Source organism: Sinohyriopsis cumingii, chromosome 10, assembly GCF_028554795.1.
Source record: "Sinohyriopsis cumingii isolate HCF-2022 chromosome 10, ASM2855479v2, whole genome shotgun sequence".
Taxonomy (NCBI): Eukaryota; Metazoa; Mollusca; class Bivalvia; order Unionida; family Unionidae; genus Sinohyriopsis; species Sinohyriopsis cumingii.
In genome coordinates this window covers 81724191-81739806 of record NC_142970.1, presented here as the reverse complement: position 1 = coordinate 81739806, position 15616 = coordinate 81724191, and the positions used below count along the sequence as shown (strand labels likewise).

Genomic DNA, 15616 nt, shown 5'->3' with positions numbered 1-15616 from the left:
ACAGCGTTCTTTTGCATACCAGGGCCCAGCAATGTGGAATGAATTGCCCACTGAACTTAGACATAAAGACACAGTGATCACATTCAAGAGTGCTCTCAAAACTCACTTATTTCGACTGCAAGAACAAACTTAAAGACCTAATAATGTTTCCTATCTTAAATATTCTCAGCATGTTTTATTATGCTTTCTAATTTCATGGTGTTTGTGTTTGTAATCGTATTATTATATATGTTTTTTATCTTATAGGTGTTGTCTAATGTTGTAAAGCGCTTAGAGCATCTAAAGATTAGGCGCTATACAAAGTCCTCATAATTATTATTATTATTATTATTATTATTATTATTATTCTTATATACTGTTTCAACACTAACGGCCTGAAGGCTAAACTTTGATGTAGCATCTGAAATAGAGAGATATCATGCACAACCCACCTCTTCTTTACTGTTAGGCAATAACTAACAATCTACCTTATCTTTTGCATTGATAAGATGTTGTGGTCCATCACTATCCTCTAAGAGCTGCTTGATTCTTTCCACTGGTTGGTAATTGGTGATAGATGAATGAAGCTGCTTTACCTGGGGCTGAAAGTATAGGAACAGTGAATTAATCTGTCTGTAATGGACAGTACAAGTGACCTTTATAGATATGTGTCCTTTACAAGGAGATCTCTCAGATATGCTTCATGCATAATTTTATAATACCCAATGAAATCTCAATTAAAAAATGATCCAATACTAAAACATTTATGGATAATTTATTCAAGTGAAATCTAAATATGTTGCAACAGTGGCAAGTATCAATACAAGCAATCAAAATTTACCTTAACTTACATTCATATCACCTGATGACCTTAACAAGAGAGACAACTTTTTGCGACTAAAGGAGGCACATGCAAATAGCCATATTTTCATTAAACATAATAAATAGTCTATATCTCATGCATTACAAATTCTGATATTTCAATTTACATAAATATTCAATATATAACAATGTATCACACATAGGATTCAATATTAGTGAATCTGAAAACTAAAAATAATATGATACCTGAAAATGATGGCAACAGCTTTAGTCAGTCTGAATGAAGCAGATTTTAATCAGCTTTATTTTTCTTTCAACTTTTAGTAACAGTCTGCATTATTTCCTTACATCAAAGAACATAATATGAAAAATCAAATGCTACTGAATTATTTTGAACAAATAGTTTAACGGGCTTTCTATTTTTAGTAATGGCAGCCACATTTGATGACAAATATGTATCATCATAATAAATAAGAAAACCCACAATACCAGAATACTTTCTGTCAAATGTGTGCGACTGCTTTTGAAAAGCTTCTGTGAAGAAGTTCTGTAAAGGTTTTTTATACTTTAAGAAATGGGATCCATATTTTATGGTGGACTGGCATTATTTTGTACAAATCTGAAGCCCTTTGTTCTGGATATTGGCCATATTTTGTTGAGCAGCTTTTTAGGACAGGTCATTCAAATACTTAAATGTCTATTTTTAGCAACAGCAGTTTCATTAGATGGTGAATTGCATTATCTGTCTCAAATTACAGCCTCCACATAAACATTCTTTTTGTAAAGATTGGTCAAAATTCTTACGAGCATGCAGCCAATGGCAGATTGGCATGGTTGTGCAAATATTAATTTGAATGTTTTTGACAAAATAATTTGTGTAAGTAAGATCAAAGTCCTTTTGGTAGGTTTTTTGATGAATTCATACTCATATTGGAGTGATTTGCTGAGAGACAACAAAATTTGTTTTGATTTTATCAACAGTAACTAAATCTGAATGATGTCTGGCATAATTTGTTTAATTCTGAAAGGTCTTCGCACAGAATGTTTTATCTTAAATTTGATCAATCTCTGTGCAATGTTTTTTTTTGGGGGGGGGGCTTCTGTTTTTCGGTAATGGTGGCTACATTTGATGGTTCATTGTATCACTTTTACACATTTGCAATCCTTTAATGCCCCAATGCTTTCTCTCAGATGTACCAGATTGAAGCGCAACAGTTTCTGTGTAGCCATTAACAGGTGTTACTATTCATAGTATAGACAGATCAGCATAAGTTGTAAAAATTTGAAAGTACTTAAAACCTGGATACTTTCTGCCAAAATTGATTAGAATTGGTCCTGGTTTTTAAAATAGCAATTATTGATAAGCGTATACACAACTGTAAAGACATGTGGAGACATACCATAAGCTAATTTATAGCAAGGTAAGATAACAATAAAATTATACCTGAAATGATGGCAACCACTGTGTCAGTTTCAAAACATCATCAGTTTCATTTCCTGAGGCATAAATAAATGTGTCCCTGTACTGTGAAAAGAAAGAAGACAAAAATGCTTGTATAACATCAAATTAGCAGAAAAGTTTGAATTAAAGTTTATCTTTTCATCCTGTACTAATTCTTTTTGAAATCACATTGTTACTTCAAGCCGTAAATTTAAGACCCAATGAAGGGTGTTCTGGCTTTAGAAAAATGATGATTCTGGCACACCCATAAATTTCAGTAACAACCAGTGGTAATTTTGTAAATAGTCACCACCTCTGATACCAATTAAATTAATAAATTCATTGTATACAGAATCTAGTTCATTGGAGGATGAATGCATTTATTACATAATTTAGAACCAAATGATTAAGTATGGCCATTTATCAAAGTATATTTTTATACCTCATAACTCAAAAAGTAAAAAATGTCTGAAGGACTTATGATAACACTGTGAGCGACTAGTGAAAAATTTACATTTTAATAAATAAAAAACCATGATGATGTAATCCTTTTAATTTCAAATTTCTTCCTTCTTGCCATCAAATCAGTGAATTTCATCAAAAAAGAATCCAAGTTTTGTAGCTCTAAATTTCCTTTCATGCGCCTCTTGACCTTGTGCCAGAATACCTAGCCACATTTTGGCTGGTCAAGGGTCATCAGCACTTCTATACTATTATAAGTAGAGTGTCAGAACATGTTTATAGTGATGTCTAGCACTGGGGCATCATGCCACAGACATGTAGCATGATATCCCATCCTGTCACATTATCCTGACACCAGGCAGACCAGTCCTAACACTACCATCTTAATGCTGAGCACCAAGTGAAGGAGCTGTTAGCACCATTTTTGTAAGTCTGTGGCATGACTTGGCTGGGAAATGAACCCAGATACAATTACAATCCAGAAAACTCAGTCACTTCATAACAATTGAATTTAGTTCGATATAAATAAAGCTAATTCATACAATTTTTGTGGATATAAATTTTCAAGGTTTTGCAAAATATGACTTTTCCAATGGAACCTACATTCATAGAACGAGGAAGAGGTCCTAGTCTTTCCAGAGAAAGATCTTTTTTCTTGGGTCTTTCAATCTGTGATTTGAAAAGATCAAGAAATCCCAAAATATTTGATACCCAATGAAAATGGTACTAGTATTTCAAAATAAGATTGGTGTTCAAATAAAAAGAACTAGCCTGAAAAATACTAGAACTATTGCTTGAAGAAATATTTCATTAATCAAACACAATGCATATACACTAAGAAGAGAAGAGTATTAAATCTCACATTTCACTGATCATTAATCAATGCCACTATATCAACATTGTGTCAATCAAATCTCATGGTACACACAAATGTATGTCAGGCAAATAATCCCAAAATTAAACAAGTCTCAAACCACTGATAATAAGGTCCAATCTTTAACTCACTGTCAAATTATCCATTCAACATGATTTAGCTTGAGTAATGAGGTTACAAGTATCACTAACACATTTCACTGATCGTCACCATAACATTTTCCTTTTCTTTGAAGTCCTCCATGACCTATTTAGCATACCAGTTTTGGAGGTATGATTCTAATTCTTCTTTGTATTCTTCGATTATTGCCGAGTCTAATGGATGAAGTGGTCCATATATGAGCCAAGCACAAACAAAGCATTGATTCCGGTATTTTTCAATTAAGTTAACATGTTTAACATTTAGACGAACCCACATGGCATAAGTGATTGATGTTAATAGGTGTTTTATTTGTGCTCACAGACGCAGTAGTATTGTTTTAGTGTTGTTTGCTGTGTTGGCTTCCATTAATGTTATTCACCCAGATGAATACACAGTGTACGTATTGAACTTCTTTGATTTTTGCCCAAACATGTGGTAGTATTGCATTTAAAAATTCAAGTGACTGCTGTTTGCCTAAGCATAGTTGTATTGTTTTGTATTCTTTATTTTGGATATTTTCAGAGTTTAAACCATGAAATTAAATACCTACTGATATCAAAACATTGACAGGCAAAACCACACATTTAAGCACACATGAAAATACCCTTTTTGAACAAAGCCAAGAAAATTCAGCCCCACGAAAAAAATTAATACAACTGTTACAGTAGTCATAAAAACTTGAATTTTCCTGGCAGTGTATCCTTATATATGAAGAAATTCTGATGATTTCCTCAAATTTTATGACTTTCTCAACTTTGATGACTTTTTCCAATCCTGTTTTGAGAAAAAAAGTTTATATTTGTTCACTTTTAAAGTTAAAACTGTGATTTTTGCATCCTTCAAATAGTTCAGCCTCTGTCAAAAACACTGATATATTTTCTGAAGTATCATCAGCAAGACATCTCAAATTCAGGAGAAATGTTTAGAATGTTTGTAAATCAAGAGCCTGGACAAGGGTTTCAAAGCATGTGCCTTTAGGATTACCTCCCTTATCTCCCAGACTGAAATCCTGGGAACAAAACAGTTCCTTGAACGAAGTTAGATTCAGTGTCAATATGATGCAATTTTGTGGTTTTCTTCAAACTAGTGTCTGTCTGTCTGTCTCTCTCTCTCTCTCTATCAGATTCTCAAAGCATGGATCTTGTTCTGAAGACAGTGTCATGACTGGTCATTGAGACAGTCTGCTTGAGGAACCATGATTGTGTGCAGAAATTAGGGATGGTTTTGCAACACATATATTTCATTGACTAGAAAACCTTTAGCATCTTTGAAATCATTAGAAAAACTTTCCTCTGTCATATCAATGTATCCCTTCCAAGCAGAAAATAATTACTTTTCTAACTCCAACATTAAGACTTCACCACATAAAACTGACAATATTTCAACAGTTACTTGAGACTGAGGTTTTAATTTCATGACTATAAAGGAAATGATATATAGGGTCATACATTTTACTTACATTGAAGAAAACTTCAAAGCTGTCATAAGCATTAATCACCATTGACTTAAGTGTTGAAAGTTGAGATGTTCTGATCAACTTTATGTAATGCTGAAATGTAGTAGAAATGTAGTAGAAATGTAATCAAAATGTAATAGAAATGTAATACAAATGAAAGCTTTAAGTTTATATATCAATATTTAATAAATACAGTCTTTCAAATGCTTATTATTATGTGACAATTGGGTTACGTATAATTTGTATTGACCACATCTTTGATCCAACCATGCATACAATTCTTATCGAAAAGTCTGAATTTTGGCAGACTGCATGTTCATAACTGTTACACCATCCCTCAAACTATGGGTGAATTTGACAAGAAAAAAAAACTGAATAAATCATGCTGTTTTGCAATATTAATGCCAAGAAAAATCAGAAATGCATTTCCAATTATTGCTGTGAACGTTTAACACTACATGGAAAAAAATAATATGCACCCAGAAATAGTATTGCATATATTTTATCTTCATTAATTGGCAGCCTGCATGAGTTAGTCTTATATCCTTCAATGGCATACAAAATTCATATACTGTGTATATAAAAGCAGCTTTTTGGCAAAAAATCTTGTAACTAAATCCAAATGTTGGATGTGTAGTGGAAATGCTTAATATGTTCATTGTAACACGAACAGTGACACTGTAATATTTACTTATATAGTAACCTGCATAACAGTTACAGAAACCAATGTCAGTGTCAGAACTTGAATATTCTTTTGTAACAGTAAAATGTCATAACATGAATGTTCATTACAACTGGTGTTTCATCGCAATGTAAATATTCTGTTGTGGTGAATGTCGCTGTAGGAATAATTTATAATTGTACTTACATACAAGCACTTATTATTTAAATAGTCTAATACAGAAAGAAGAAAACAAAAGAAGAGACATTATAATATTCTGGAACATTGAAAGTTACCTTGTCAATCATGTCTACAACATCCTGCCGCCTTGCAAATCTTGCTATATCTCTTGTTGTCAGTCCCGTCTGAAACAGAAAGTGAATGCCTATGCAAACTCTCCTGTTGATTATGTTATTTTCATCATACTCGCACTATGGGTCGGCATCCCGAGTGGCTGTAGATGCAATTTAGCTTTTTATTATCATTTTAATTAGAACTCTGTGAAATTAAAGTACCCTGGCATATATTTTTTTTAAACTGCCTTCCTGTGGTACCATTATTGTGTAAATGGATAAGTCCTTATGAAAATGTAATAATTCAAAATTATCAACCTATGATCCACTTTCTGCAAGCAGTTGCCTTACCTTAATGTAAAAAATTGTGAAGCTAATTCAAAATGCATCTTGCATCTAAAAGTTATACTATATAATTAGCTTTTTATGATGTGGTAATAATATAAGACAAGCTACACAGAATTCTAAAACTCATACATTTATGACCAGTAAAGAAACTAAAAACTTGCTCAGAAATTTTGCTAGGACACGCAAACTGTGCAGAAAATCCTCCTGAATACATCTTTGTTTGCTAATTATTCTGTGAATGACTAGTACCATATTATTCACTGCAGCATATTCAAACTTTTATTTTAAGATTTAATATTACTTTTTAAAAAACTTATATATTATTACATTGTTATTGTTGCAAAATTTCACAACCGTGAAAGGTAAATCAGTTAAATTGTATCAAGCTAGCAGTCAATTGCTGTGATTAGCAAATGAAGCAAAAATTTTTAATATGGGATTATCAGTAACATTTGGTATAGTTGGACTGAAGATTATAACCAAATTTTAAATTCATTACCTACATCAGATACAATATTATTGTTGATACTGTATTGTTTTTCATTTGGCAAAATATACTTTTCAAAAACCACGAGGTTCTGTATCACATGGCTCAGCTGTATTACAATCTATGCAGTTAATATGTCTTGATGTCTTACACAATCTCTGTCTGTAATATCACCTCCATGTTCAAGGATGTACTCAAAAATTTCAATAGGAATGCGCCCATTTCCTTTGTCCAATGCAAACATGAATGCTGTTCTGCCTCTCTGCAAATAATTCAAGAAAATTAATCATGACTATTTTTTGATGATATTATAAACTGACCAGCATGTGAAGAAGAAAAAATCTCCAGAAAGCAATACCTAACATGTTCTCCTGGGCATAATCAAAACTCCTTGCAAAGTAGTTAGGGAAAGAAAATTAGATCATTGTGACCTACTTTTGTCTTGTGATAGTACACACTGGGAATGTATATGTAACACTATCACAGAAACCGAGCTAAATGTAAAACACTTATATAATTACTGAAGCGTGAAACTGGCCACATTCGAAAAGTGAAACCTATGACTTGCCAGTCCTTCACATATAAGACAAAAAATATGTTTCCTTTTTACTTTCATACATTTCAGAAATCTGTCTACCTGAACATTAATATTAATGCATATATCCCTGATGCTTGTCCAGTGACACAAAGTTTTTTTATAATCAAATCACTTATCGCATGATCAACAATCTGACTGTTATATTTAAAGCAAGGTGTTCTAGATCATTCAATATAATCTTGACCAGTAATTTTTGTCTTTTCTACTGTAATGAGAGAACACTAACGAAGCACATGCACTATAACAAGACCTGTAACGGAATCAGCTACAGTATAAAGGAATCAGCTGCAATGTATTGGAATCAGCTACAATATACTGGAATTAGCTACACTGTAATGGAATTAGCTACAATGTAATGGAATCAGCTTGCATTGGAATCAGCTACAATATAATGGAAACAGCTACAATGTATTGGAATTAGCTACACTGTAATGGAATCAGCTACAATATACTGGAATTAGCTACACTGTAATGGAATCAGCTACAATATACTGGAATCATCTTGTATTGGAATCAGCTACAATATAATGGAATCAGCTGCAATGTAATGGAATTAGCTACAATATAATGGAAACAGCTACAATGTATTGGAATCAGCTACAATATGCTGGAATTAGCTACACTGTAATGGAATTAGCTACAATATACTGGAATTAGCTACACTGTAAAGGAATTAGCTATAATATACTGGAATCAGATTGTACTGGAATCAGCTACAATAAAATGGAATCAGCTACAATGTATTGGAATCAGATTACAAGGAAGATGTTAAAAATATCCATTTCCTTGAATGACTAAATGTGTACATTGATGAGATGCGTGTCTGTGTGTAAGCATCTTTGTTAGTGCTTTTGTGTTTTTAAACTTAGCTAAGAATATATCACATGACTTTTGTGATCTTGGATAAAAAAAAGTAATTATCACACGTTGTTGTAATGTTACAATGAAAGCTGCATTTGTTGAATAAAAATTGTACTACTGTGTTATTTATGATTAAACCCGATGTCCTCTTTTCTTGACCCAGTTTAGTACCTAGGAACTGCTGTAAAATTCCAAAGCAATAAATTATTTTCATCTAGAAAAATCAGGGCCCCAAGTGGCTGAGTGGTCTATTGCGCTCACCATTATGGATCACTACCATCTCACCTCTGTCTGCATAGGTTAAAGACTCAGGCTTGGCCAAAATGGGTATGTGAGAAAGCTTGCCAGTAGCTTCTCGTGGGTCAGTGGTTCTTTCTGTTGTTTTCCCAGGTTCTTCCTCCACCACTGATACTGGCCACCATATATAGCTTATCTTGTGCTGAAAAATGGCCATAAACCCTACAACAACAACAACAATAACAACATCTAGAAAACTGTTAAATGACAGATAAGATGCAGAGCATTCACAAATCAGGATTGAACAGACTTTGGTTAAGCTATATTAATATTAAATTTTAGAACACTAACATTTAATTAAGAAGAGTAAATGTGTGGATATGATCACAATGACAGACACTATAACAAACTATGCATTATGCAACAGCAGATCTGGCTCCATGTAGTTTGCAAATGGAGCTGACTTACAAGCAAGCATATATGGTAACAACCTTGATAAGCTTTATTTTATGTCAAATTCAAATTAGGGAGGCATTATACTTAATAAATGAAGGGTACTTATACATTGTTGTGCAAATGATGTTAAACATAAATAAAGTTTAGACATGATGGTATTGTATACAGAAGCATTTTTGAATATTCTTTAGAAATTCACATATTGTAAATATATCTAACCTTGCCACTTAGGATGTACTTAGCACAAGACTACAGAAACCCACATGTTGTAAATAGATCCAACCTCATCCTTCAGAGTGAAGTTTAACACTAGACTATAGAAATTCACATGTCAAAAATATATCTAACCTTGTCAATCAGGGTGAACTTAGCACTAGACTATAGAAATCCACATGTTGTAAAAATACCTAACCTCATCCTTCAGAGTGAAGTTAGCACCAGACTTCAAAACAATCCATAATATGTCAAGGGGAACATCATGGTGGAAAGCCTCAAAATAAAGTGGGCCCTGCAAGAAAGAACAGTTAAAGTCTACAGAAGGAAAGAGTATATATGTTTATTTTGCTTAATGACATATTAATTAATGAAAAGCTGTACAGTGCTACAGCAATGGCACTGAAGCACCTTGCCTGGAGACAAACCACAGCAGTTAGCATGGGGTGATCTGGATGTCAATAAAACCCATCACCTTTTCTTTGTGAGCCAGGGATAAGAACCACTAAGCCACTATGGCTTCCTGGAACGAGTGTAACTGATAATAAAGAGACAATATATATTATATACATTTTAAATAATTTAAACTGTACAGAACTTTAGATTTTGCTATCTTTTCTAGATGCAGATTATTTCAAAATTGTATTGCAGATGAATATGCATTTCAACCATTCAAGTTTTGTCTATTAAGAATATTAAACATTTCTGTTAAGACCATCCTAAAGAGAAATTGAAAAATTATAAGAATATATTTAACACAATATGTACTTGCTTAACAGTGGAGTCCAACAACATAGACCCTGTTCTGCAGCCTTAAAGTACTATGGCATATCAAAGCCTAGTATGCTGACTGGTCCCAACAAATTACACAGAGCCATGTCTACCTACCCATTATGTAATGGCAGATTTGGAACTGTGCGGTTTGCAGTTGGAATCAACATATAAGCAAGAACATGCAATACAACGAAACCCTTGAGATCATAACCTCTGTAAAGCAATTAAAACTTAAAATTACAATGTCAGAACTATGCAATAAAAGCCTCCAAGCAAGACAGAAGAGCAATCATACTGTATGCAACTCTAGTTTCTGCTTTGATACATGTCATTTCATAAAAATAAATAATAATCATCACTTGTTCATTTCATTACACATACCCAGAAGTAAGTGCTGACCATGACTTGCATGCTGACATCTGCTCCAGCCTTACACAGCATTTCAACAAACCTTTTGTCCTTAAACCTAATGGCATACTGAAGGATGTGTTTTCTCTGTGAGACCTAAACAAAAAATAACAATAAATCATCTGATAAATGTTTCAATTCGATAATTAGTTTACAATCATTAGTGGAGCAAATTTTTTTGTTGAATTATTTATCATTATTACTATTCACGTTTTGCTGTAAGTCTTATTCTAACTGCTCTTGTTGTTGCTGTTATATTTATCCTCCTTTTCCTCCTCCTCACCTTCCTCTATCATATACAACCTATGCTTTGCAGCACACATGAAAAACAAATAATCATGTTCATAATACGTTGCTGACAATGAACTGATTATCCTGCTAGAAGCATTTCATATCACTGTCTACCTGAAACAGGCAATATTTAAAGTGAAGTAGTTTTGCCAATTATTTGAAATAAATGATGGTCCAAAGTCCAGAAGGTTTTAAAAGTTAATTTTGAATAGGCAGAATACATCTCTTTACTGAAGTATTTATACAAAACACACAGTTGCACATGTTGAGATCTATTTCCATGCTATCTTTTTATTGGTGTGGTCCCTCTCAGACTTGCATCATAGAAGGGAGTGCCAGAAGTTAAAGGATTTTATGTGTTTTTGTTTTCACCCACATGTAGGTGTTGTTTGTATTACGGTTATTAGAATTTTGATTTAATTAATTTTGATCTTGGGTTTATACACAACCCTACTCTAGTGTTTAGAATTTCCATGACTCTGGCTGGTCTTGGAGTTTTATTACAAAGAGTTATCCTTGCTAGGGACCCGTGTTGTCCGGTGTTTACCAGCAAGATACTTACGCTCCTCTTCTGACAATTGTATACTCATTATTCCCACTATGAAAACAAAGTCATATGGACAGAATTCTTTTGCATACCAGGGCCCAGCAGCATGGAATGAATTGCCCACTGAACTTAGACACAAAGACACAGTGATCACATTCAAGAGGGCTCTCAAAACTCACTTATTTCGACTGCAAGAACAAACATAAAGACCTAATAATGTTTCCTACCTGAAACATTCTCAGCATGTTTTTTAATTTTTTAATGTTTTTCTAATTTCATGGTGTTTGTTTTTGTAATAATATTATTATGTTTTTTGTCTTATAGGTGTTGTCTAATGTTGTAAAGCACTTAGAGCTTCTAAAGATTAGGCGCTATACAAAGTCCTCATTATTATTATTATTATTATGTGTGTGCTATTTGGTTTGTAAATTATCCTTTGTTTTTGTTGTTGTCTGGTATGGCTATTAGAGATCAAATTCATTCAGTTGTTACTTAATTAATGATTCCGTTATGGCCTGGGAAGTTCCGCCATGACACTTGTGAGCTCTTCATGTTAGTACCATGCTTCCCGGTCTTTTGGAACCTATAATTTTAGTGTATGTGCATGCAAAGGAGGATAGATAGAAAAGGATTGAAACAGATATTTGCATCTTAGGCATGTGCATGTTTTGTGTATTTATACCTCATATTGTTTACTAGTTTGTTCCCTGTGTTTCTGCTTTTGTAATGTTCTTGTTGCTGACCTTGCTTTTGAGGAGATTTGGTACTACCCATACTACCACACATGAGTCACGTAACTTAGTCGTCGTACCATCATATGTTCCTTATTAAGCAAAACCATATCCCTGTCCCTTGCATGTGTAATTGTTGTTCTAGATAATGTGTTAATTATACAAGGTATTTGTTATAGATAGTTTGTTAGTTAAGTACAAGGACCTCTTTAAGGTATCCTATTATTTAAATTGCTTTGAAGGTGGATATTATTTGATTTCAAAGTCTTCCCTTACTATATTCATTGTGGAGTTAATATAATTTATTAATTCATTAGAAATCTTCCTGTCATTAATATTATTTTTAAACAGAAATTGCTTATCTTCTGGTATACTGTATTTATTAAAAAATTTATTCTTTAACTCCTGTCTTTATTTTAGGACATCTGAGTATTAGGTGATCCTTTGAATCCAAATGATAGCTGCATAATCTATAATGCAATATAACACTTATAATGTGCCTCTTGAAGGCAGCCACACCTGTCAGCCACCTATCATGCAGGTATAGGAAAAACCTACTTTTTATGGAGGCCGATCCTATATCTGCCCAATTTGTCTATTATGGTCGACCAGTTTAGATCTGGATAGCGAAATTCTATCTCTTGTTTCTCCTGGAAAGCCATATCATTTAATATAGGATAAATGTTCTTCCCTCTATCCCAGATTCTTAAATTATCCCTGTATAATAGTTCTAATAGTTTAGTTAATTTATTATTCTTGTAGATTGCAATGTTAAAACGACATAGATAACCATAGATGTAAATGTAAATTGCTTGCCATGGTAATTTGGAGGAGTTATTCAGCTGTTTAAATCTATTTTGTTTAATACTTAAGTTAGGTAGGGCTAGCCCTACTTTCTCTTTTGATTAGCATAGACATTGTTTTCTTTACATAGTGAATTTTTGTTGTTCCTAATAAAGCTAAACATTTTATTTTCTATGTTACTAATCATGGCTTCTGTAAGTTGCACCGAGCTCATTATGTAATTCAAGTGGCTGTACATGTAGGCTTTAGCTACCTGTATGTGGTGCATTAAGTTAATCTTCATGTGAGACCAAGTTTCTATTTGCACTTCTATCTTGATTAGTAACTCATGATAGTTCTTGCGAGTAGAATTCTTCCATAAATTATTCCTAATGCTTTTACATGTTCCTTAATCAGATATTTGGGAGAAACCAGGGTGGTTACCCTGCCAGTTGCCTGTTAGGAAGATTTCTATCCTGTCATGGTTGATTGCTGAACTAGAGGACTTTTCGAATTGAGTGAATTCATGCTGTAAATATTTAAAAGATGATCTGTCTCTGGTAAAGTTAGTGCACTCATCTGCATGTAATATAGTTTTAAAATCTTGTTTCAAATTTGTTATTTTTTTCCCTCAATGTTAGTGTTCTTATTAATATTTATATTCAGGGATTCTATAACTATCACATAATAGCAGCACAGTCAGAGGGCAGCCCTGTCTTACTGAGCATTTTATATTTATTTCTCTTGTAAGGGCATCATTAACAATTATTCTAAGTAAGATTATTATATATAGCCTTAACCCAGATAATAATGTTTAAACCAAAGCCACATTTTTGTGGGGTTTTTAAAAATGAAGTCATGTTCTATCCAATCAAATGCTTTTTCTTGACCAAATAGAAAAATGACTCCTTTCTCTCCTTTAATATTAAAAAAATGATTATGGCAGATATTGATATAGTATTATTTATAATGTTTCTCCCTATCCCCCCATAGCTTTGGTTAATATCAATTATTGTGTCTAAACAATTTCTTATTCTGTTAGTTCTTATTTTACTTAAAAGTTTATAGTCATTATTTAGTAATGTTATAGATCTCCAGTTTTTTAATTCTTTCCTATCCCCTTTATATAGTAGAGTAATAATCCATTCTATTAAGCTTTTTGGCATTTCCCCATTTAAAAATATATTATTATAAAGAAGTTCTAATGTGTCTACTAATTAGTGTTGAAACTTGATATACAAATCTTATATTATACTGTCAGATCCTGGGGATTTCCATTTTCCAAATTGTTTATTGCTTTTAGAATTTCCCCAGGTGTAATAAATTTGTCACAATTTTCTCTACCATCCGATGGTATTTCTTTATGATCAGTCTCTCGTAAATAACTGTTTATTGTATCATCATCAATGTTTTGTGTTTTATATATATTGTCATAATATTTTGTTATACATTCTAGTATATCCTTTTTATCCTTATAGGTTGCATCATTTGACTGAATAGACTATCTTTTTATGTTCCCTCCTTTTCATTTCCATTCTTCTATAGATTACCTTACCCTTTTTATATAAATGCCCATATTTCCCTGCCCTCATTTTTATCCCCTGAGTAGTTTCCTTTTCTAATTCTTCCCATTGTTTAATTAATTCATCTTCTAATTCTGTTAATGGTCCCTTTGTAATTATAAGTTTGAAATATTTCTCTTTATGAAGTCTCTGTTTTACTAAAGTACTTCGTCATATGTTTAATCTTCTTATTAATCAATTCCCAATCATTCATAACATCTCCTGCATGATTTTCTTTTAAATTATTTAGGTGTGTGTGAACAGTGCTCACATACTCGCTGTCGAGCATAAGAGCACTGTTCATTTTCCACACACCCTTTCCCCTCTTAATTGTATTCATGAGAAACAAGTCAAGTAAAACCAATTTATGATCAGAAATTTGTTCCTGGATGATAACACATTTTTTAATTGCATTAATTTGCCCTTTTGATAAATAGAATGTATCTAAATGGCTTTCTTTATTACTATCATATTTATATGTATATTCCCTACTCTTATTATTCAGGTGTCTAAAAGCATCTATTAAATTGTTAGTTTTTATATATATTTGGATCCATTTATGCAGTTTTTTATTAGATTCCATGAGTCCTTTGCTTTTATCTAATTCTGTCACTATCCAATTAAAATCACCTCCTACTAGGCAGGGTTCAAAAGTATATCACTGAATATAGTGATTTGCATTGGTAATGAAGTTAATTTCCCTTGGATATATGCCTCCCAGCAGTATATATATGGTGAAAATATTCCATTTGTTCATTTGTATATGGACTAAGTGTCCTTGTAGTTCATTCAGTACTTTAAAATTATCAAGTTTTAAGCCCTTGGCGGTCTGCTGAACAATTATAGCCACCCCAGATTTACTTTCTGTTGGGTGAAGACTAAAACGTCAAGATCTTCTTCTAGTTTCCTCACCACATGCTCTGGCATTCCATGCGTTTCTTGTATTAAAATCATGTCATAGTTTTCAGCTTGTACTATAATTTTATTGACTTTTTTATTACCATTGATGTTCATAGTCAAGATTTGCAGGTTTAATCCCTCCATATTGGCTATGTATTGGTATTAAAGTTTATTTAAGTGTTTATAATATAAAGTAATTAGACACTGTGTAAATTAGCAAGTATCTGAAAAGTTAATAATTGGTAATTTCTAGTGGGCAGCTCTCTCTGCACTATATTCATCTAGACTGAC

General features: G+C 32.7%; 1 protein-coding gene across 2 annotated transcripts in view; it reads right to left on the bottom strand.

Moving 5' to 3' along the window:
• LOC149790473 (uncharacterized) overlaps window positions 1-15616 on the bottom strand; it is an 83200-nt gene that overhangs the window by 28966 nt on the left and 38618 nt on the right. For both annotated transcript variants that reach the window (XM_089972526.1, XM_089972527.1), the window contains exons 10-16: window positions 10485-10607; window positions 9529-9624; window positions 7116-7226; window positions 6133-6201; window positions 5179-5268; window positions 2246-2326; window positions 468-581 (exon numbers count right to left, since the gene is read on the bottom strand). In XM_089972526.1, coding sequence (XP_089828652.1) covers window positions 468-581; window positions 2246-2326; window positions 5179-5268; window positions 6133-6201; window positions 7116-7226; window positions 9529-9624; window positions 10485-10607 — 684 coding nt within the window. The remainder of the gene's footprint in view (window positions 1-467; window positions 582-2245; window positions 2327-5178; window positions 5269-6132; window positions 6202-7115; window positions 7227-9528; window positions 9625-10484; window positions 10608-15616) is intronic.